The sequence below is a fragment of the Saccopteryx leptura genome, chromosome 2 (assembly GCF_036850995.1).
Source record: "Saccopteryx leptura isolate mSacLep1 chromosome 2, mSacLep1_pri_phased_curated, whole genome shotgun sequence".
Taxonomy (NCBI): domain Eukaryota; kingdom Metazoa; phylum Chordata; class Mammalia; order Chiroptera; family Emballonuridae; genus Saccopteryx; species Saccopteryx leptura.
Genome location: NC_089504.1, coordinates 21,667,355 through 21,690,596, shown reverse-complemented (window position 1 = coordinate 21,690,596; position 23,242 = coordinate 21,667,355). Strand labels below are relative to the sequence as shown.

General features: G+C 43.8%; 1 protein-coding gene across 2 annotated transcripts; it reads right to left on the bottom strand.

Annotated features, from left to right (window-relative positions):
* Positions 1–576: 576 nt before the first annotated feature.
* On the bottom strand, positions 577–11,372 carry ZFP37 (ZFP37 zinc finger protein). Of its 2 annotated transcripts, none has more exons than XM_066367409.1 (4): positions 11,058–11,372; positions 8,052–8,178; positions 7,610–7,741; positions 577–3,164 (listed from the first exon to the last, which is right to left on the bottom strand). In XM_066367409.1, the coding sequence occupies exons 1-4, from the start codon at positions 11,088–11,090 to the stop codon at positions 1,618–1,620; spliced, it is 1,839 nt and encodes a 612-aa protein (XP_066223506.1). In that variant the 5' UTR covers positions 11,091–11,372; the 3' UTR covers positions 577–1,617. The 2 variants fall into 2 exon arrangements, with proteins under 2 accessions (XP_066223506.1, XP_066223505.1); XM_066367408.1 differs by having other exon boundaries at positions 577–3,161; positions 11,058–11,194.
* Between the last annotated feature and the right edge of the window lie 11,870 nt (positions 11,373–23,242).

Here is a 23,242-nt window from a genome sequence, read left to right as displayed (position 1 = left end):
GACTCATGAGTAAAAAAGTTCCAGGTGTGCAGTGCAAAGTGGGTTTCCTATGTGAACCCATATTGATTCATAATACCTTCTGGAATGCATGCTTAAGAATGATTCTGAGCCCTGGCCAGGTGGCTTAGTGATAAAGCGTTATCCCAGCACACTGAGGTCATGGGTTTGATCCCCAGTCAGGACACATATGAGAAGCAACCAATGAGTGCACAACTAAATGGAACAACTAAGTGGAGCATTGAGTTAATGCTCCTCACTCTCTCTTCCCCTCTTTCTCTCTCACTCCTTACTCTCTCTCAAATCAATGGGAAAAAAATATTTTTAAAAAATAATGATTCACTAAGAGAGAGTGCAGTGATTGGCTACTGGGCAAAAACAGGGAGCTGTGCTGTTTGTTACAATACACTTGATACCCAAGATAGAGGTGTTGTATTTAAGTTCTTCGAATAAAGTAAAATGGAGTGATTGTTCAGAAAATCACTTTCATTCAGCTATAATCACAGATCATCTTCAGCCTTTTAAAAAATGGCAAGTAGAAGAAACAGTGCCAAGTTATGGTCGTAATTTATTATTTTAATGAAAGAACATGCTTAATAGAAGTCCTTGTGAATTCAATATCAAATTTAATACCATATTCTTACACATAGATCATTTACAATAATCTCATCATCATTCATGAATAGGCACAGAAACTTTTACTTTATCAAACAACATCATGGAGTGGGCTCATTGAAAATTTTAATTAGCATTGCTTTATGCATATTAAAAGGATTTTAATTGTGGAAATAATACGTGTACCTGATAAAAAAGTTAAAATTGTATACAATAAAAAGGAGGCCTCTCTCCCAGCCCAGACTCCACTCCTGTAATACTGTATCCAATGGCAACCACTATTAACTTTTATCTGTATTTTTCAAACCAAGTCTATTCACATACAAATGTGTGTGTGTGTGCGTGTGTGTATGTACATTCAGAGACAGGCAAACACACACACCCTATTGTACACAAGTGGGAACAGCACTGTTCAGCAACCTGCTATTTTCACTTAACAATGTATCCTGAACATCATTTTCTACCAGCGCCTGTGTATCCTCAGCTGCTTTCTTTCATATACTCTTAATTTTGTGTTAACATTTTTTATATAAATAATAACCTTTTTATAATGCAGAAGGTAACAAAGACATTAAGAGCTGGATGATAATATCAAAGATGAGTCTCATACCAATAGCCACAGATATTTATACCTGGCAATAAATTCTGTTCTCATATGTGGTGTTTAAGTACACAGTACTCAAGCAGCTCAGAAAGTTCCAGCATATGTAATTTGTTTCTCTAGTGCTTTCCTTATTGAACTTATTAACAATTTTAAAAACTTTATATTTCAATCTGAACATATAGGTCATTTACAATAATTGAATATTTTTAAAACAGTATTTTCTATAAAAGATTTAGTATCAAGTTTAAACTCTTGACTGCCTCTATGTGAAAATTCATTTTCAAATTCTCTTATATGAGGTTTGACCTCTTGTTAAAGGTATTCTAACATCCTTTAAGTTCAGAAGACTTCTAAGGTGAAACAGAACCTTCAACTCAGTTCAAAGATTTCCCACATTTATTTCACTCACGAGCATTCTCTTCTGAATGAGTTTTCACATGTTTGGTAAGGGATGCATTTTGTTTGAAGGCTTTCCCACATTCATTACATTCATAGGGTTTCTCTCCAGTGTGGGATCTCTGGTGTATGACAAGTTGTGACTTTGCGTTGAAGGCTTTCCCACATTCATTACATTCATAGGGCTTCTCCCCAGTATGAGTTCTCTGATGTACAATGAGGTGTGACTTTTGGCTAAAAGCTTTCCCACATTCGTTACATTCATAGGGTTTCTCCCCAGTATGAACTCTCTGATGTTGAGTAAGGCCTTCGATTTGTTTGAAGGCCTTCCCACACTGATTACATTCAAAGGGACTTTCACCCGTATGCGTTCTCATGTGGTAAGTAAGAGATGAGCTATGTCCAAAGGCTTTTCCACATTCATCACATTTATAGGGTTTCTCCTTCGTATGAGTTCTTTGATGTATAGTGAGATGTGACTTCTTGCTGAATGCTTTCCCACATTCATTACATTCAAAGGGTTTCTCACCAGTATGAATTCTCATGTGTTTAGTAAGGGATGAGCTATACTTAAAAGCCCTTCCGCATTCATTACATTCATATGGTATTTCACCTGTATGAGTTCTCACATGTTCAGTAAGAGATGAGTTATACCTAAAGGATTTTCCACATTCCTTACATTCATAGGGCTTCTCACCTGTATGAGATCTCACATGTTGAATAAGATTCGAGCTATGTCTGAAGGTTTTCCCACATTCAGTACATTGATAGGGCTTTTCCCCAGTATGAACTCTCAGATGGTCAGTGAGGGCATGTTTATGACCATGGGCTTTGCCACACTGAATACACTCATATGGTTTTTCTCCAGTGTGAGTTCTCTGATGTACAACGAGGTGTGACTTTTGGCTAAAGGCTATCCCACATTCATTACATTCATATGGTTTTTCCCCGGTGTGAATTCTCTGATGGTCGACAAGTCCTTGTTTATGGCTGAGAACTTTTCCACACTGATCACATTCATAAGGTTTCACTTTAGCTTGAGTTGTGTCACGCTTAGTAGGAGATGAGCTCTGGGTGGCTGACTTTTTGTGTTTCTCTCCAGTTTTAACTTTGTCCCATTTAGTATGGGATGAGCCATGACAAACTAATTTCTCATGTTTCTTGCCAGTTTGGGTTTTGTCATGTCTCTTTGATGAGCTATGGTTAGATAATTTTTGTTTCTTTCCAGTTTGATTTTTGTCCCTCTTTGCATCAGATAAACTGTGGCTGAATGATTTCCTACGCTCTTTAGCTACATCAGGGTTCTTTTTTGCATAGTTTTTTATATGACCAGGTAAGTGTAAATTCTGTTTCAAACTTTTTCCCTGTGAATTATATTTACGAAGCATCTTTTGGGAAGAAACTTGTGTTGTACTCACATATTTCCCACCTAATGAACTATCTCCATGACCTTTTTTCTTAGTTAGAGTTTTCTTGAATGCAGCTTCCTTAAGGAATTTGTTTTGAGATTCCTGGTGATTCTCTAGCTGGTCATCATCTTGCTGGGCTTCTTCTAAAATGGAATTCAGTGAGACATTCTTATGAATCTTTGCATTTTCATATATAAGAATACAGTTTACAAAGAAAGCCCTGTTGTGGGGTTGAATCCTTTCTCAAGCCTACTATCCCAAAGTGTATAAAATATCAAGCACAAACATCCCTATTCTCTTAGACTTGAAGGGGAAAGTGCTTTAGTAAAAACAGTAAAAGAAAATTAACAAGAGTGATTAGAAAAAGTTTTGACTCTTTATAAATGTGACCTCGCAACCTGGGATGGAGGATGAAATAAACACAAGCAGCGGTGAGTAGGAAATAGATGAAGTTGAAAGAGCTTGTGATTGGAGCTGACACTTGTTGAGGCCTCTCCTCAGCCCACGCTGCCCAGCTTTAGTAACTGCCAGTTCGCCCATAGCATTTGACTCCCACAGCCTCTACTATATTAATCCAGCTCTCCGTGGTCGCAGTTGGAAACACATCTGGCTCAAGCTCAGATGTCTAGTAAAAGTCTTCCTTGTAAAAATCGAGACTCTAGTTAGTCTCCACCGGGTTCTTAGATTAAAAAAATGATATAAGACAGTACAATAAGTCCATATTTCCCCTATGCAAACAGAAAATTCATCAGTACACAGGATGAAGCATACAGGTACAGAAAAGCAGAGATGCAAAACCACATGTCTTCAAAGAGACCATCTGCATAACCTGAGAGCTGCTATTTCAGCTGCGTACATGGAAAAGTGGGAAAGCTTCAGGGTGGAAATTAAACAGACTCAAAGAGGGAAGCAGATAGAAGAGACCCCATGACTTCAAAAAGAAATAGAAAGTGGATTGTTGTCTTGGTGGTAAAGAAACATTCCATAGGAAAAGTGAAAATTGGGCTCAAACAGAAAAGAGTTATGGCATTTGAATATACATCCAGGAAATAATATTACTTTTATGGAGAACTCCTCAGAGATTAGTTCCCATGGGATAGAAGATCAGATTGTGTAAGTGTAGATGAAGTGGTGATACAGATGGAGTAGGGAGAATCAGAATTGCTCGCTGCTTTTCCATTTAGGAAATTTTAAGTGATGCAAGCATCCTGAGAGAAACAGTGTATCAAGAACCTTTACGTAGGGTGGCAAAGGCTGCATCTTCCAATGCCCGAAGATGCTGAGATGTTGGGGAGAAGAGAGGCAAATTTTATTCAGGGGTGGGGGGGATCAAAACTCAAGCCTTTTCCCTTGAGGTGTACCGATATAACAGCCTCTACTAATGATAGTTTGGGCTGGTCCTAACTGACACTGACTAGCAGGGAAGGGAGAGGAATCGGAACTTGTAAACGGGTATAATAGAGTAATACTAAGAGGAGAGTTGGGTGTGGCAGAGCATGTATTTAAATCTATAAGCTTGTCCTGAATGTGAGACTGTAACTAAAACATGCATTTTAAGCTAAAATGACTATAACTTCAGAAACTGAAGAATGGAGCTCATTAGACCCAGAAAATAATTGGAGGAAATAGAACAGTACTTTGAAGAACCTCCAAGTACTACTATATAAGAACCTGAACCAAGAGGACAGTCACGGCAGCAACGACAGAAACGTATTCAATGACTCCAGATTATTTTTTAGTTGTAACACCACATATCATTGAGAAAAGTAAAGATCACCAAAACTAGAGCCATTAGTGAATGGATCAAAAACTTCATGAGCTCTCATTTGTTATTGGAAAGACTGGTCCCTTTGGTTTCAGGAAATTCAAGGACTCTTGGAAAATTCAGGGTCAGAGGAAACTTAAAAATATTGTGGACATTCTGCTAATTTAGGGACTGTAATGGCATAATTAATAACAATATTTTAATGTTTGGTGGTAACACCTAAGATGAATTAAAAAAGAAAATTTAATAAACCTACCTAAGAATTGAAGCAATTTAGTTATGTGATAATATAGATGACTACTATCAGTGAGAATAAAGGGGGGAAGGCCCCAGGAGCTGAGGAGAGAATAGTAAGAGAGAAGGCAGACAGCAAAGATTCATAGACACTCCATGGCAGACATGCCTAAAATCAAGGTGACCAATCGCCCTCCTTTAGGGAGGACAGTCCTTCTTTTGTAAGTTCCGTCCTCCCTCAAAAAGTGTCCTCCTACATGTCCTCCTTTTTGGTATTGGAAGACTAATCTATAAATGTCCATATTCGATTGATGCAGAGTCGATCCATTGCATGTGATATGATGTATTTGTATCTAAATGAGTACTCTTTTCTTATAATTATTATTAAAAATTAATAGGCATGTAAGCAAATTACAATATAAAATATTACAAATGTTTTTATTATGCATTTATCATATTATAGCATATTATTGTTGCAATGAATAAAATGTTTCTTTTATTTATGATATTGTCTACTTCAATTTATTTTTGTCCTCCTTTTCATTGTAAAAAAGTTGGTCACCTTACTAAAATCAGCCTGGAGCCTGATAAAAATATGGAAAGTGAAAGAAAGATCTAATTTAGAAAGAAAGACAAAGCTTTCGATTTTGGCACTCATTTTGAGGGACCTATCTTATAAGCAGGTAAAGTATGAATCCAACAAAAAGGAGTTGAAGATGTACCTGGACAAGATAAATTTACCTTGGAAGTCACAAGTGTAGGGAAAAAAGCTTGTATTTGCACAAAGGATTATTCCTTTGAGGGAAATACCATAGAAAAAAGAAGAGATAGTTGAAGACAGACCTTAGGGCAGGGGTCCCCAAACTACGGCCCAATGGCCGCATGCGGCCCCCTGAGGCCATTTATCCGCCCCACCGCACTTCCAGAAGGGGCACCTCTTTCACTGGTGGTCAGTGAGAGGAGCATAGTTCCCATTGAAATACTGGTCAGCTTGTTGATTTAAATTTACTTGTTCTTTATTTTAAATATTGTATTTGTTCCCATTTTGTTTTTTTACTTTAAAATAAGATATGTGCAGTGTGCATAGGGATTTGTTCATAGTTTTTTTTTATAGTCCGGCCCTCCAATGGTCTGAGGGACAGTGAACTGGCCCCCTGTGTAAAACGTTTGGAGACCCCTGCCTTAGGGGCAACTCAGCAAAGTGAGAAGGAAGAGGAACTGGGGAAAGAATGGTCAAGAGGCACTCAGGTAAAATCAGATTCAAGTGGTGTAATTCAAGCTAGGTAGGCACCAATTCCAGGCTGGTCAGAACTATTAGGCTACGCACTAGAAGGTAAGCAGTAGTCACTTTAAAGTCAGAAATTTACATAGAGATGTGCAATCTGTGGCATTTGACTGCAAAGGTTAAGGAAAAAATGTAAATGACGGTGCACTGCAGACCACAAATCTAGAACACTTCACAGTGAAAGGAGGAAAATGGAAAGTAACTAGGGTCAGGAGCATCATGCCAGAGACTGGAGAAGAGGACAGATCCAAGAGTGGCTGAATATATTAAGAGAGAAATTTCATACCATGGGATATCATGAGTGTTAGTGGAGGAAGGAAGAAAAAAAATTATTAGAGAAAAGGAGAATAATTTTTTTTTTTCATTTTTCCATTGATTTAAGGTGGGAGAGAGAAAGAGAGAAAAGCATCAACTTGTTGCTCCACTTAGTTGTTCCATTTAGTCGTGCACTCACTGGTTGCTTCTCGCATGTGCCCTGAGTGGAGATGGAACACGTGACCTTGATGTGATGGGAACACACTCGATCCACGGAGAGACCCGGCCAGGGCTAAAACAATGATAATTTTTAAAAGCCCTGCTTTAAATAAAGTAAGCAGAAATGAGTTTCAGAGAACAGCAAAGTGGTGTTACTGCTTCTTCTGAAAACTGAACAATGGAGAACATGGCTGAGGAAAGACACTGTATGGAAGGTTCTGAGGGACTGGTATGAAAGGTTTAGAGCTCTGGTCTTCACTGTTTTTACTACCACAGCCTGAGTGATGTAGTGGACTGTATTATTGTTCCCTGAGGAAGGATTACACCTGCAGGTCCCATGGCATGGCCAGCTGAACCCTCCCTGTGGAAGGATTATGCATTCCTACCTGCTGAATTCAGGCGTGGTCAGGGGCTCTGCTCTAATGAATTAACCAATAAAATGTGAGCAGAAAAAGATAAATACCACTTCCCATCAGTGATTTTTAATAGTCATACTGTGGTTCACTCACTCTTCTTTCCCTCTGCCACGAGACCAGAATTTGCCAAGCAGGGACTGCTCTTTCAACAAAGGTTCACAAAATCATGTGAGAGGCTGCAGCCTGAGCAAGAAATACACTAACTTATGACTATAGTGAACCTTATATGAGAACCATTCACATGGACAGGTTTGTAGAAAGAGGAAATACTAGAAACTCCAAAGTTTAAAGTCTTTGTAGTCTGAAATCCTCTTCCTGGTTAAGAAAGAAGGATCTGGGATCTTTAAGAAGAATTTAAGAATAAATTATTCTTTGAATAATTCCAAAGTTACCACCAAGAAATTAGGAACTTACTTCCACTGGCTCCTATTTTCTTCGATCTTGCTAGTTCACTCGAACCACCCTGTCTGGGTCTTTTCCCCTTCCCCAATGGCTCTTCCCCTTTTTCCAACTTGGAGATCATGTCTGGTTTGGCAGCTTGATACCCTGTTCATGAGAAATGGAAGACAATGAATATTAGAACAACAAACATCCCAGAAAGCAAGCCCTGATATTTGAGCTTCAGAGCCCCTAAAGGATAAGTACATGGATGCTGAGATTTCACAGTGCACATGGCCACGTACCCCATCAGAGTAGACCTTGCGTTTTGGAGGCAAGAGCACAAGTATCCTGCCTAGTACCCAAAAGGGATTAAAATTCCTTGACTCAAAAATCAAGGCCGAACCTATCAAGTTTGATAAGTTGAGAGAAGGTATCACAGTGGACATATTTGGAATTACGAAGGAACTGTCCTTACCCACAGAGGCCAGGTTACTGTAGTTCTCCAGCATCACATCTTTGTACAGGCTCCTCTGAGCAGGATCCAGCTGCTCCCATTCCTTCTGGGTAAAGGCCATAGTCACGTCTTTGAATGTTACCGATCCCTGAAATAGCATATTCTTGTTCAGTCTAATGTTACCCATGTCAGTGAGAGATTTAGACAGATAATAATGACTTGCTCTTTCTTTTACTATTCACTGTTGATCATGATGTTATATAGAATTACCTATTCTCTACCCAGTTTTGCATTTTTTTCTTTTTTCTTTTTCTTATTAAGTGAGAGGTGGGGAGGCAGGGAGGCAGAGAGACAGACTCCTGCATGTGCCCTGACAGGGATCCACCGGGTAAGCCCGCTCCCTACCTGGCACTGCTCTGCCCCTCTGGGGTGCTTCTCCATTGCTTGGCAACCAAGCTATTTCAGTACCTGAGGCCATGGAGCCATCCTCAGTACCCAGGATCAAGTTGCTCAAACCATTCGAGTGGGGGGGGGGGGGCAGGGGTGGTGAAGCAGATGGCTGCTTCTCCTGTGTACCCTGACTGGGAATTGAACCCGGGACTTCCACATGCCAGGCCAATGCTCTACCGCTGAGTCAACTGGCCAGGGTTGCATTTTTTTCTTGAGAAACAAAACTCATATTAAGAAATGTCCCTATTATGGACTGAATGTTTGTTTCTCCTCCAAATTCATATGTTGAAATCCCATCCTCCAATATGATGGTATTAGGAGATAGAGCCTTTGGGAAGTAATTAGGATTAGATGAGGTCATGTGGGTAATCTGCATGAATGGGATTAGTGCCCTTATAAGACTCACAAGAGTTTGCTTCCTCTCTCTGCTCTTTCAGTCAGTAAGGATACAAGAAGTCTGTAATCTGGAAGAGGTTTCATATCTCAAATGTGCATGCAATACTGTCATTGTCCTAGTCCTCTTTCCAAGGTGATTATGCCAAATGTTCTCTTCTTTCTCTTTGAATTCCCCACCATCTATTCCTTTTCCTCTCTCAGCTGATGAATTTGCCTTATACTTCAAAGAGAAAAGAAATGCAAATAGACAAGAACTACCTTACCTTGTCACCACCAATTCCACTATCCTGTTTCCAAATGCATATAATGTCTTCCTTTTAGTTAAAAATGGGAGAACTGTCCCTTCTCTCACCTAAGACCAGTTTGTCCACTTATGCTCTGAATCCCATCCTCAACTTACTTGTTAAGGATTTACCCCTGCAGTTAACCTCGTTCTCTTTTGTACTGTTTTTCCCTTTCTACTGGATTATTCTAATTGACATAGAAAGTTGCCTTAATATCATTCATCAGAAGAAAATCCCTTAATCTCATGTCCCATCCAATGTCAATTTCTTTGCTTCCTTTACCAGAAAAACTCCTACTGTTATCTATACTTGCTGTTTCTACATCATTACCTCCCATTCTTTCAACTCATCCCAACAGGATTTTACGACTCCACTAAAAGAGCTATACTCAATCAAAAAAACCATTGAGCTACATCTTGCCAAAGCCAAATTCTCTGTAGTCATACTTCTGGGACTCACAAGAGCATAAGACACAACTGATGACTCCCATTGTCTTGAAAAGCTTTCTTCTCTGTGCTTCTTTGATACCACCCACGTTCACAGTTTTCCACACACACCCCCCTCGGCTTCGTTGTTTTGTTTCGTTTGTTTTGTTTCCTACTGGATCTCTAAATGTCAGAGTGACTCAGAGCTCTGTCATTGGTCCTCTTTTCTTCTTGCCTTCTCTCCTGACGTCATCTCATCCAATTCTATGGCTTTCAATACCATTTTTATGCTGATGCCTTTCAAACATGGATTTCCTATTCCAGACTTCTCCTAAACTCTAGATCAGGGGTCTCCAAACTAAGGCCTGCAGGCTGCATGCGGCCCCCTGAGGCCATTTATCCGGCCCCTGCGGCACTTCTGGAAGGGGCACCTCTTTCATTGGTGGTCAGTAAGAGGAGCACATTGACCATCTCATTAGCCAAAAGCAGGCCCATAGTCCCCATTGAAATACTGGTCAGTTTGTTGATTTAAATTTACTTGTTCTTTATTTTAAATATTGTATTTGTTCCCGTTTTGTTTTTTTACTTTAAAATAAGATATATGCAGTGTGCATAAGGATTTGTTTAGTTGGGTTTTTTTATAGTCCGGCCCTCCAACGGTCTGTGGGACAGTGAACTGGCCCCCTGTGTAAAAAGTTTGGGGACCCCTGCTCTAGATTCACAAATCTAACAACTACTCAACCTCTCTACTTGGACATGTAATGAGCATCTGGACGGGGCCAAAACAGAACCACTGCCATCTAACCTGGTTCCCACATATATCCACCAAATCTGGTCTTCTCAAGCACAACTCTGTCTAAGAATTGCCATCTATCCAGTTCCTCAGGCCGAAAGTCTAGATGGAATTCTTGATTCTTCTCCTCCCCATGCTCCTTATCCCTTCATCAGTTAGTCCTATCGGCTCACCTCTGTAAGTATTCTGAGTGTGATTTTTCATTTCACAGCTTCAACCCTTTTCCAAACCATCATCATTTCCTCCCTGTAACTGTTAAAATAAACCCTCCTAGCCGACCTCCCTGCGTCTCTGCACACCGAAAGGGACAATCCAGTTCCGACCACCGCGACCACCATAATCGCTGGATCCCGCAGACCTCCCCAAACTCCGACAGACCACAGAGCCCCGTTTCTGATCCCCACAGCCTTCCAAAGTGACCTTTCCGTGACTGCCACTGACACAAGCCCCCCACCCATCACTGTCCCCGCAGATCCCTCAAAACAGATTCCTTCGAGGGCAGCAATGACAGCACGTTCCACGGATCCCGCCAAACGCTAACGCCGGTCCCACAGGCCCTCCAGCACCCACTCCGATTCCCGAAGCCCCCATCTTCGCAGACAACAGTAACGCTCCTATCACCGACCCCCAAGGAAACGGTCTCGGCCCGCCAGACCGCCCACCGCCTCCCCGCGCTCACCGCCGCGCTGCCTCCGGGCTCGGGCACAGCCATCTCCGGTGGACAGGCGGCCTCTTCCGCGGCCCTCGCGCTCCTCCTCCGGTCCACGGCCTCCGGCTCTGTCAGGATCCGGTTGCAGTCGGAGGCTGACAAGGCGGCCCAAGCAAGCGCAGCCTCAGCGGGTCCTGCAGCAGCGATGGCGGCGCCCCGGGGTCTGGCCCACGGGCGCCGCCATCTTGGCCAGGGCTCCGCCGTACACCGAGCCGCGGGGTCTCGGGGTGGGTTGGAGGCGGGAGGCCGCGGGGCTGGGTCCTTGGCGCGTCCTGGAGTGGTGAGGTGCGAGCAGGCAGAACCCCGGCTCAATTACTTAGGGTAGAGGGGTTCGCGGTGCCTGACATCCCGCCCCCGGCGCCCGCAGGTTTCACCGGAACGCAGAATTCTGGCTTTTCCCAATCAGCCAGAGCAGCCAGTTGCCCGGAAACCGGAGCCGCAGCGCCCGGCGCCGGCTCCAGACAGCTAGGGTAAGAAGCGGAATTGGAGAAAAAGCCCCATTGGGCAGATGCCATTGTTTTATAAGGAGAGGAGACTAATCTTGATGATGTCTTTTCTTTTGTGATAAAACCACAGTGGGGGGGGGGGGGGAGCAGCAGGTTAAGTGAACACAATACTCCTCACTGAGAACCTGAATTTGTTGGGGGATATATTTCATCCAATTACCCAAAGTCAAATCATTTTCCATCATCATATATTTATTTGTCCCTCTTTACTCCCCTCGCCCCCTCCCCCAGCAACCACTTTACTTTTATCTATGTCCATAAAATAGACATCTATGTCTATGTTTCTTTAGGTTTTATTTTTCATATAAAAGAGGAAAACACAGAATGGGGAAAAGTCTTAATCAATGACAGTCGTAGTTATCTGAGCCCCTGGAAGAAAAGCAATCTTTTCCTCTGTAAACCCTCCCTCCGGGTCTCTGCTGGAAATCTGGACCCGTAAGTCCCGCGCTAGAATCCCTCTAGGAGTGGAGGCTGGTCCACGCCCAAAGAGGTTTCTCGGATAAGGTGGGTTTCCGGAGAGCTGTGGGGAGAAGCCTGGGACCCTGGCACCGGGAGTTGAGAGCACTGAGTCGGGATTGCCTCTAGGGCGGAAGGGACTGGGCGAGGACACTGGCTGGGTGTTGGACCGCTAACCCATGGCTCACCGGGCATGCAGGGATGCTGGCAGATGAGCCCGGGCGGCGCAGCGAGGCGCCCAGTGCAGGTTGGCCCCTGTGTGTGCCAGCTGCCAGCTGAGCCAAGCGCGCTGCGAGGCCTCGGGCTCCGTGCCACTGGCGAGCACCCGCACGAAGGCGCCCCCGGGAGCCCGCAGCTCGTCCAGGGCTACCTGCAGCGCACCTACTTGGTTGAACAGCCTGGCCGTCAGGACTGCCAGAGGCGCGCGTGCTTCTGGAGACAGGTGGCGGCGGCGGCGCTTTGGAAAAGCGAGCCTGCACTCTGGGCTGTCCTGGCCACATCCGGCACCGGTGGTCTTTGCCAAACTTCTGGGCGGGGTCCTCCTGTCGTTGAATTGCGCTGGTGAGTGGGCGAAACCTGCGTGGGAAACAAAACAGAAGAGTTCTGGTGAGTATAAACGGCATGGCCAAAGTCACCAGGCTCCTTCCCAATCCCTACTCTCCCATCTCCCACTCCCCACCAAACCAGGTCGGTGGTCCCTTCCAAGATCTGGTGGTAATGGTTGCCAAGTCCTGGACCTCCGTTGTTCAGCCCTTTAGGGCTTTGGGAGCATCTCGCCAGGGTCAGTGTCTGTCCCAGGGTCAGTGTCTGTCCCCTCCCTCCCTAGGTGCTGGTTGGCCATTCAAGGCAGGTGTCCTCACCCCCACCTCTGCAAAGACACAGCCCAGAAACCTACCTCCCCTGTCCTGATGTCCTGCTCTGATGGAGACAGGCTTGTCCTTTCTTCTCGCTTGAGTGGGGAGTGGTCACCCCCTCACCTTCTCTTCTGGGTGTCCACTTTATTTGTGGTGACTGGGAAGGGAGCCATCAGGGCTTCTCCCTCGCTTGTGCCTGGAGCTCTTAGCCACCTTGCTCTGTATGGTGGTTGCTGTGGGTGGAGAGGAGGACCGTAGTGAGTGACTGTTCCCTAACCTATCTCTGGAAGTCTGGGTAAGAGTTAATTAGTGGAGGTTCCAAGTGGGACGCAGGTTTATACGAGCCCCACTCGCCATGGCTGATTTCCTCCAGATGCCCACTGACTCCAAGGGCCCAGCTTTTCTGGTCACTATTGATGCACCTCAGCTGCCTGGCACGCCTGCTGCAGGAAACCCTCCATCAGTCCAGATGGCAAAAGTGGCTCAGATGGCCAGGCCCATAACCAAAGAATCTGGCCTTCACCTTGGATTTTCCTCACTATTTCAGTATATGAGGGTCACACCTTCTGAGGCTTGCTGCTTTGCCTACCCCCGCAACCTACACACACACATATATATGCACACGCACACACACACAAAGAACATAGGATCCTACCACCTTTGCTTTGGGAGTCTTCTTCAGTCTCTGGGATCTTCTCTCTCCGCCTCTCAGAGGGATGCCAACCTTCTCCTTTTTCTCCAATGGATAGGTTTCTCTTGGAGTAAATCTTCTCATGGCCTCTGTGGGAGTGACCTGGTTTTCCAGAGTGCTCCTGGCCAACCCTCCTGCCACCAGTCACCTCTTTCATTTCATCCATGTCTCCTGCCTAGGCTAGGCATCTGGAGGCCTGAGAAGCAGACTAGGCAATGACTAGACAGCCTGGCTTTTTATAAGTTTCCCAGGGTCCCCTGCTGGGTCGTACCATTGCTGCAGGGCTGAGGGAAGACTACACCCAAGACTCAGGAAGTGGCTCGATGGGATTAGGCACCCCTTATGTCACGCTCTTGATCACTGCGACTCCTTAGCTGCTAATTTCAGAACATTTTCCCCTGCCTATGCTGCGTGTTGATCTCAAAGAAAGTGCAATCTTTGTGCTTTGTTTCTGGTTTTGGGGTTTTTTTCTCATTTGTATCAGCAGCTCTACGGGTTTGTGACTCTATCAGCATGGTACACTCTGTGTATGCCCCGGGACAGGAAAGTGTTGGTCTAAAAGACTAGAAAGCTCTTGAGTTTGTTGGGTATGCATTCTCTGTGGTCACTTCTCAGTTCTGCACTGTGGCAGGAATGCCACCATGGCGTCTGTGGAATGAAAGAGTGAGTTTAGGCTTCCAATTATGTTTTCTACAAGATAGGCACAGCACACATTCAGCCCCAGAGCCACAATGTTCTGCTCTCCACAACAGACCAAGTTGGCATTTTGTTATGCGAACCTTCTTCATCTTAATTTCTCTTCATGTGGCACCATCAGACAAGTGTTGCCATAGGTTCATGATAATCATGCCAGGCTGTGCTGTCATCAAACAGCTTCTGCCTTGTTTATTGGCAAGGGTAATCAGGAGGACACACCCTAGAAAGGATAATGTGAAAAATTGTGAGATAAAGATAAAGTCAGATTTGCGAGTCCTGGGCCATCATCTTTCACATGACAAAAATCCATGTTTAATTAGCTCCATCTTAACGAATTTGTAATAGCTCTTAAATATGTCACAGCTAAAGGACTCGTTTCAGCTAAATTGATATCCAGCCTGGATGACTTCATTGAAATTCCTGGCTCTTTACAAATGGCACTTTCACATGTCAAACTATGCATGGCTTTAGTATTCTCTAAGACTGATGGCTGCCTGCTAATTGTCAGCCAACACAGGCAGGTGGCTTTGTACAGAGCACAAGTGGATTATCTCCCTCCATATCTCTTCATCAAAAAGAAGGTGGTATTCAGGACACCCTCAAAATGACCTAAGTGCCATAAAGTTGAGTCCTACAAATAATGTCCATCATAGTTGAGTAATTATTGCAGAAGAAATTAAATTTATGTTCTAGAATTTAAGAACCACTCCCTGAACTGAAATCTGATCCTAGGTTTTCTTTTCTCTCTGATATAATTCTTCCACACTTGAAAGAATTGAGCATTGAGACGGGCAAGCATAGCATCATCCTGCCACTTAAGATTCATTATATGGGGAGCCAGGGAAGGGAGTAAGGGGGGACAAATGTATGGTGATGGAAAATAAGTTGACTCTGGGTGATGGGCACACAATGCAATCAACAGTTCAAATGCTATGGAGATGTTCACCTGAAACCTATATACTTTTATTGATCAATGTCACCTCATTAAATTTAATTTCAGCCCTGGCCGGTTGGCTCAGCGGTAGAGCGTCGGCCTAGCGTGCGGAGGACCCGGGTTCGATTCCCGGCCAGGGCACACAGGAGAAGCACCCATTTGCTTCTCCACCCCTCCGCTGTGCTTTCCTCTCTGTCTCTCTCTTCCCTTCCCTCAGCCAAGGAGCAAAGATGGCCCGGGCGCTGGGGATGGCTCTGTGACCTCTGCCTCAGGCGCTAGAGTGGCTCTGGTCTTCCATCCATGGCGACGCCCAGGATGGGAAGAGCATCGCCCCCTGGTGGACAGAGCATCGCCCCTGGTGGGCGTGCCGGGTGGATCCCGGTCGGGCGCATGCGGGAGTCTGTCTGACTGTCTCTCCCTGTTTCCAGCTTCCGAAAAATGAAAAAAAAAAAAAAATTAATTTCAAAGAAATCTTTTTTAAAATAAAGAGAAAAAAACAGAAAAGAAAAAAGATTAACTATGTAATCACCTTTCACTAGCTATTTGTGCTATCTTTCCTTCCCTAAAGAGGGAGTCTGCCCAGTAATACAACAAAAAATCACTTCTTTAGGGAGATTTCTTATCTTCAATTGCTTACTGAAATGTACATTTTGGGTGCAACATCCTTCTGGACATGGATTTTGCTAAGATACTTTAAGTTTTGTTTTTTTTTTATTTAAAGTACTGCTATCTTATCATTTTCAAATAAATGTTGCTTATGGTTGAAAAAAGAAATTAGAACATGACTTAAGTGCCAACTGGGTCTCATTTCCATAGCTACCTCCATACCCCACCCACTCCCCCAACTCCACCCCTTCAGCTCACCATCATTGGTGTCTCTGCAGGCCAGACACTGGCTGCCTAGGGAACCAGTGGCAAGTCCTTTAGTGCTTTAGGCACATCTCAGCAGGGTCATTTCCCACTCAGGCCTGGTCCCCTCTCCGTCTACAACCACCCAACCCTAAATACAACTGCCCCTTCCCCCTTAGGTTCAGATATGGTTGAGTCAGGCTAATTTTTTTCTTCCTTGTGCCAAGGGTGGTGGTCCCTTCACCTTTGCTCCATGGTCTACATTTCCTTTTCACTGTCTACAAGGGACACCATTGGAACTTCTCCACCATCTGTGCTTGGAACCCTTGGCCACCTGGCTCTGCCTGGTGATCTTTGGGTTGTCAGGAGGACAGTAGTGAGTGGTCTCTGTGCTACCTCTGGAATGTGGGGTGAGTTGATTATACTGGGCTTAATTGCTATGGAGTGTCATTAATGGCCACACTCCCAGGGGGCAGGATTCTTATAGGTACTCCTGTTTCCAAGTGTATCTCTGCATGAAGTAGCTTTTGCTTTGTGTCTGTTTACTTGCTGAGATTCCTGGCATGGTCCCACAAATACTTTAATATTTAATTGAATTTTTTAATTTTTATTTTATTTATTCATTTTAGAGAGGAGAGAGAGAGAGACAGAGAGACAGAGATAGACGGGGGGAGGAGCTGGAAGCATCAACTCCCATATGTGCCTTGACCAGGCAAGCCCAGGGTTTCGAACTGGCGACCTCAGCATTTCCAGGTCGATGCTTTATCCACTGCACCACCACAGGTCAAGCCCCACAAATACTTTAAGTCCAGACCCAGAGGAGGCTCAGCTGGTAGAGCACTGACCACAAGGATTCTGACCTTCACCTTGGGTTTTCCCCCGTACAAATGCTGAGTGAAGGTCAGATCTCCTGGGGCCTCCTGTTAATCTCTTCTCCACACCAATGTCTTTTGTTTCCCAAATCCAAACAATCATCTATCATAATCAGTCTCGGAAAAGAATTTGGAAATTACCTCATATCCTCTGGGAGCACTTCTGGGTCTCAAGGATTCCCTTCTTTCTCCATTTTCCATAGGGAAGTCAGTCTCACTTCTCTCCAAAGGACAGGTTACCCTTAAGGACAGGTTACCCTTGGCTATAACACCTCCATATTCCCTATAAGAGGGACCAAGGGGCTCCCTGGGGGGTCAGGCAGCCCTCTGCACGTATTTCTCCTTTGTAACACAAAAATACCTCTACTTATGAGGTTGGGAAAGTAAAGAATTAAAAGAACATATGTTTCCATGGCCTGTGGTGGCACAGTGGATAGAGTATCAACCTGGAATGCTTAGGTCATTGGTTCAAAACCCTGGGCTTGCCTGGTCAAGGCACATATGACAAGCAACCAATGACCAACTCAATTGAAGTAACTATGAATTAATACTTCTCACTCCACCCCCTCTCTCCTCTCTCTATAAAATCTAAAAGCAAAACAAAACAAAAACATGTTCACAGCTAAACACAATGATCATGATGATTATAAAACTAAGTCATTCTATTATTAAGGGTAAGTTAATGGAATAAGATACCAGAAGGATTGGTGTGTGATGGAAGTAGAAATCTTTGGAAATGGAAGTAAGCACAGAAAATTGAGAAAATGACATCTACATGTCAGTGTAAAATGAAATCCCTTAGAAGAAGAGCCATGAGTGAGTTCTGGCAGTGGGGTGAAGATATTGTTTGCCAAACAACACAGTTGAAATGTCCTATATTTTGATTGGAGTAGTGATTAATTACATGGGTGTGCATACATACGTACACATTTTATTTTAGAATTTTAATGAGTTTATTTAAGCCAAACTGACAACATATGCAGGGAGCAAGAACTCAAATGTTTCCCATGTATGTATTTTATCAATGTATTAGTTCTCTGTGCATTGTGTGTGTGTAAATTAAATCTATAAAATCGATACAGTGAAAAACATAGGGAAAAAAAAGACAAGAATAATTGAATCAAGGAAATAAAGAGAAAATTTAAGAGGTTCCTGAACAATTACAAGGACATTTACTTAATCATGTGGTAAAAGTTTGAAATACTAAAGGAATTTATTGGGGTGTTCATAGAAGCTAATGGCCCATGAATCAAAACCATGGGATTTAATCTCAACACTAAAATATCTATTACATCCCCTCAGTAACCAAGTCTGCTTATTGTTTAAAGGCAGGTTGTGTTAGTCTGCTAGCACTGCCATAAGAAAACACCACAGCCCTGGCCGGTTGGCTCAGTGGTACAGCGTCGGCCTGGCGTGCGGGAGTCCCAGGTTCGATTCCCGGCCAGGGCACACAGGAGAAGCGCCCATCTACTTCTCCACCCCTCCCCCTCTCCTTCCTCTCTGTCTCTCTCTTCCCCTCCCACAGCCAAGGCTCCATTGGAGCAAAGTTTACACGGGCGCTGAAGATGGCTCTGTGGCCTCTGCCTCAGGCGCTAGAGTGGCTCTGGTCGCAACAGAGTGACACCCCAGATGGGCAGAGCATCGCCCCCTGGTGGGCGTGCCGGGTGGATTTCGGTCTGGTGCATGCGGGAGTCTGACTGCCTCCCCGTTTCCAACTTCAGAAAAGTACAAAAAAAAAAAACAAAAAAAACCCCACAAATTGGAGAACTTAAACAACAGAAGTTTATTTTTTCATAGTTTGAGAGACGAGAAGTCTTAGATCTGTTTGTTGGCAGGGCTGATTCCTTTTGGGGGCTAATAGATGAGCATCTTCTCCCTGTGTCTTCACGTGGCCTTCCCTCTGTGTGTGTGTTCACATTTCCTCTTCTTAAAAGGACACCAGTCACTTTGGTATAGGGTCTACCCTAAAGGCCTCACTTTAATGATTTAAAGATCCTGTCTCCAGACACAGCCACATTCTGATGTTGTGGGGGTAAGAACTTGAACATTTGAGTTTTGGGGAGACACAATTCATCCTATAACAGTTTCAAAGAGTCCACTTTGAGGAAACCTAACTTCAGGTAAAAAAAAAAAAAAAAAAAAAAAAAAAACCAAAACAACCACTGCTATGTACTATGCAGGTCAAAACAGGAACAAAAACCAAATTATATATACAAGATATAATAAAAGGCATATGAAATACAATAAAATATAACAATATAAAATATATATTCTTTTATACACTGCTCACAAAAATTAGAGGATCAAGGAACATGTAGATACTCCAGTACTTTCGGCCTTCTGTACAGTGCATTTTCACGAATAAAATAAAAGTTAGTTTTTCATCTCATCTGCATAATTGAACAACCTTCTTTGACTTGTATTCTGCTTTTCTGATGTTCTTGTTTAATAAAAAAAAATCAAATGCTTCTTTTTTTATTTCTTCATATTCATTTTTGTGAGCATTATATATCTCTATACATCTTTGTAAATTTTTTAAGCAAATGGAACATGAAAATATCGATTGCTGAAAAGTTCCAAATCAATTACAGTCCCGAGCCCCAAGGAGAAAAGAAGTGTTTTCCTTTGGGTGTCTGTCCCTTCAGGTTGTCTCTGGAGAAAGAGACATGAGTGAGTGTCCCTGACCTGTTCCTGGGAACCAGGGGTAAAACTGATTAGACCAGGCTCCAGTTTGAACCCCAAGGTAACAATAACCCCAAACCCAGGTGCGGGTCTTCTGGTCTTCCTCGAGCAGCCCCCCCTTACCCCTAAGATGGCTGTTGATATGCCTGAGATGTCTTCCATGCTCCCACAAACATTCCTCCAAGTCTAGGCCCAGACAATGGCCCAGACAATGACCCAAACAGTGACCCGGACTGGTAGAGCCACAGACGTGTGAACCTGGCCTTAATCTCGGCTCTCCTGCATCATTGGGGCTGAGAGCTCATGACTTCTGGAGCTTCCTGCCTTCCCCACCCACTCCAAACTCTTGCGTTTCCACACAGGACTGTGAGAGGACTGCTAACTTCCTTTCTTCACCATGTAATAAAATATTAAAACGGCAAATAAACTACTTTATACTAATTTTTCTGGGAAAGAGGAGTGTTGTTTAACTCCAGTAGCTTTGTCTATAAAAATTGCATGAGTGTACTTACTACTGACTCTGAGAATTTGTATCTTTCCTGGGAAATAAGTGGAAGAAGTAAAATTAAAATTCCACACAAACCCTTGTAATTTAGAAAGCTAATGGAAGTTATCTTTTCAGATCAAAGGGTTGCACTGGCATTTTCTTTTTACCACTTTGAATGTACAACGTTGAAAAACATGAACAATAATAGTAAAACAAACAAACCTTGAAGCAACCCAAGTGTCCATCGCCTGGGAATGCAGTACATCCTTATCAGATAAGCAATTAAAATGACGGGTCACTAACACTTGCAACACTGTGGATGGCTCTAAAACCAGCTATTAAGCGGGAGAACCTAGACATAAAAGGCTAAAGGTTATGGTTTTATTTATGTGAAATTTTTGGAAAACTCAAAACTATAAAGAAAAATTGGGTCCGTATTTTTCCTTGATCTGGGGATGGGAGTGAGTATTGACAGCAAACAGTGATGGAAGCATTTTAAAACTGAATCAGGGTGATGGTAGCACAACATCATAAATTTATTATAAGTCATTGTACACTTAAAATGTCTTTATGGTATTAAATAGTAAAACATAACAAAATAAGAACAAAGAAAATTGTCTGTGTTTAAGTGCCAAAGTGTTGGGTTTTCACAGAAGCACAGGAAATAGGTGAATCACGGAAACGATAAGATTAGATTTATATTTGTAGACTAAGTTTATGGTTCCATTCTTGCTCACACTGCCTGAAGAACAACTTTACTGTCAGTTTCCTTAAAAAGGGCCCATGGGGGTTGGGTAGGATGATTACACAGAATTCTTGTAGTATTTCCCTTTGAATCTCTCTCTTCCCTCAAATTTTTAAGTCATCTGCAAAATAGCTTCCTCTCTCTCAAGTATTGTCCATGTAACAGACCCCAGGTCCCTTTAAAAACACTGGGAGAATGTCCAGGAAATAAGACCATGGAAGAAAGAGTGGCCAGCTGAGGAGCCGAATAGACGTGGACGCGACACCGTGGGCAGTACAACAGTGTAGTAACCATCCGGTGTACAACAGTGTAGTAACCATCCGGTGTACAACAGTGTAGTAACCATCCCGTTACCATCTCACAACAAGCTGCGGAAATCAGCTCTGCAGCCTCTCTCAGGTGTCTGGTTCTTTTTCACACAATAGACAAAAGTTGAATATTTAAAACCCTTTCACTTTTTATTCCATTAAAAAAAAACAAAAACTGTTCTTTTCCTGGTTGGGTACTCAGTTGATTAGAATGTTGTCCCCATACACCAAGGTTGTGGGTTCAATCTCTGGTCAGAGCACATACAGTTGTCAACCAATGAATGCATAAATAAGTGGAACAATAAATTGATGATGTTCCACTCTCTCTTTCTCTCTCTCCTTCCCTCCCCATGTTGTCTCACTAAAAATCAATTTTTAAAAAAAATTTAAGTCCTCTTGCTCCTCTTCCATCTCATGAACTGAGTATGTTAAATACTCAGGTTTTCAACTTGGTCCTTCTGGTGCAAAAAGGCATAACAGGATTGTTACAGATATCAGCTATATACAGAACTTTCTGAGAACACGGGCCTTTGACAGTTGTTTGAAGCACAACAGTGATATATTTGTGTCTCTAATTGAGGACAGTATAGCTGTAGATGAGATAACTATATCGGTCATCTCTGAAACAGTGTGAATGCGCAGAAGGCTAATATCCAAATACCACAGACCCAGAGCTACCATAAGATCCCCCTGCTCCAGCCGTCACCGCCTGCACCTGGGACGGGTCTTCCCACCTTGGAGAGCTCCCCGGATAGGACCTACCACAGCACAAGATCAGCTTCCTCTGGGGAGAGGTGAGCATTCTCTTCTGTGACTGCAGCTGTCCCTCTTCCTGGCTAGCCCACGGAACTCCAGCGCATCCTGGCCTTGGACGTGAGTGGGAGAACCATCTACGAGGGGCTGTGAAAGCAAGACTTAGGGAGGGGTAATGGGTGTCATTTGGCAGGAACATGGGGCCTGGGACCCCTGACATATTCACCTGTCCCCGATATACTCCGGGATGTTCCTGTCTCCTGCACTCACCGGAACAAACCTTCGTTTGAAAGTCAGATCACGGAGAAGTTACAGCAGATCTCTGCTCTGGGACCTGACAGAGCAGCCAGGAAAGCTGACAGTCTGTGTGTGGGGTGCAAGGGAAGAGTAAGTTCCATCTTTGTCACCTTACAGCCATGGGGTCGTCAGTGGCACTGCCTCCAGCCTGCACTGCACCCACAAACCCCTCACTCTCCATTTCATCACCTCCAAGATAAGGGACTCTCTGTCGCTCACCCATTTTTTTAAAAAAATTTAATGGGGTGGCATTGGTTAACAGGATCGCATAGGTTTCAGGTGTACATCTCTATAATACATGATCTGCATATTGCACTGTGTGCCTATCACCCAAAACCAAACCATCTTTCATCAACATATTTCTGGCCCCCTTAAGCCCCTGTCACCCCACCACCGCTTCCTTCTGTTTACCACCATACTATCTTATGTCTATGGACCTCATTTCATACCCCACATATCTCATCCATTTTTACCACTGGATCACACACTGGTCAGGGACCATGCATCTCCTGTACCCCTTATTTGCATTTTTCTTTTTACTCCCAGACCACAGATTATGGAACCCACTCTCATGCACACCCCTACTTTATCTTGGGGCCCTCTCTCCTCACTATACGCTATTCTCTCTCATGATCCAACATCTCACAGCGATGTCCCCATCTCAGGGAGTCCAAGGGTTAAGCGGGCCAGATGGCCACAAGAGTCCCTGCCACTGGGGAGACTAGCAAGCAGGTCAAGAGTCTATCACCAGTTCAAGAGGGAGGGACCCCAGGAGACCCTCAGCAGGAGAAGATCATAGAAGGGAGGCAGCACTGGGGACCTTCCACCTCAGGAGGAGGAGCCCCCTGCCCAGGACAGGAGATTCGCAGAGAACCCTGAAAACAAGGAGCCCAGTGCCTGTCACGTCCTCCACTAAAGCGCACATTCAAAATACAAGGAGGGCTCCTCTTCCCGAGATGTCAGAAGAAGTCCAACGGGAAAAGTTGACTGAAGTCAAGAAAAAGTTGAGAGAATTTCTACAGCAG

Coding starts and splice junctions, on each gene's coding strand:
- ZFP37 (XM_066367409.1), bottom strand. CDS start 11,090: ATGGCTGTGCCCGAGCCCGGAGGCAGCGCGGCG. Junction 8,179..11,057: donor AGCCCGGAGGCAGCGCGGCG/GTGAGCGCGGGG, acceptor ATGCTATTTCAG/GGATCGGTAACATTCAAAGA. Junction 7,742..8,051: donor CAGTAACCTGGCCTCTGTGG/GTAAGGACAGTT, acceptor TCTCATGAACAG/GGTATCAAGCTGCCAAACCA.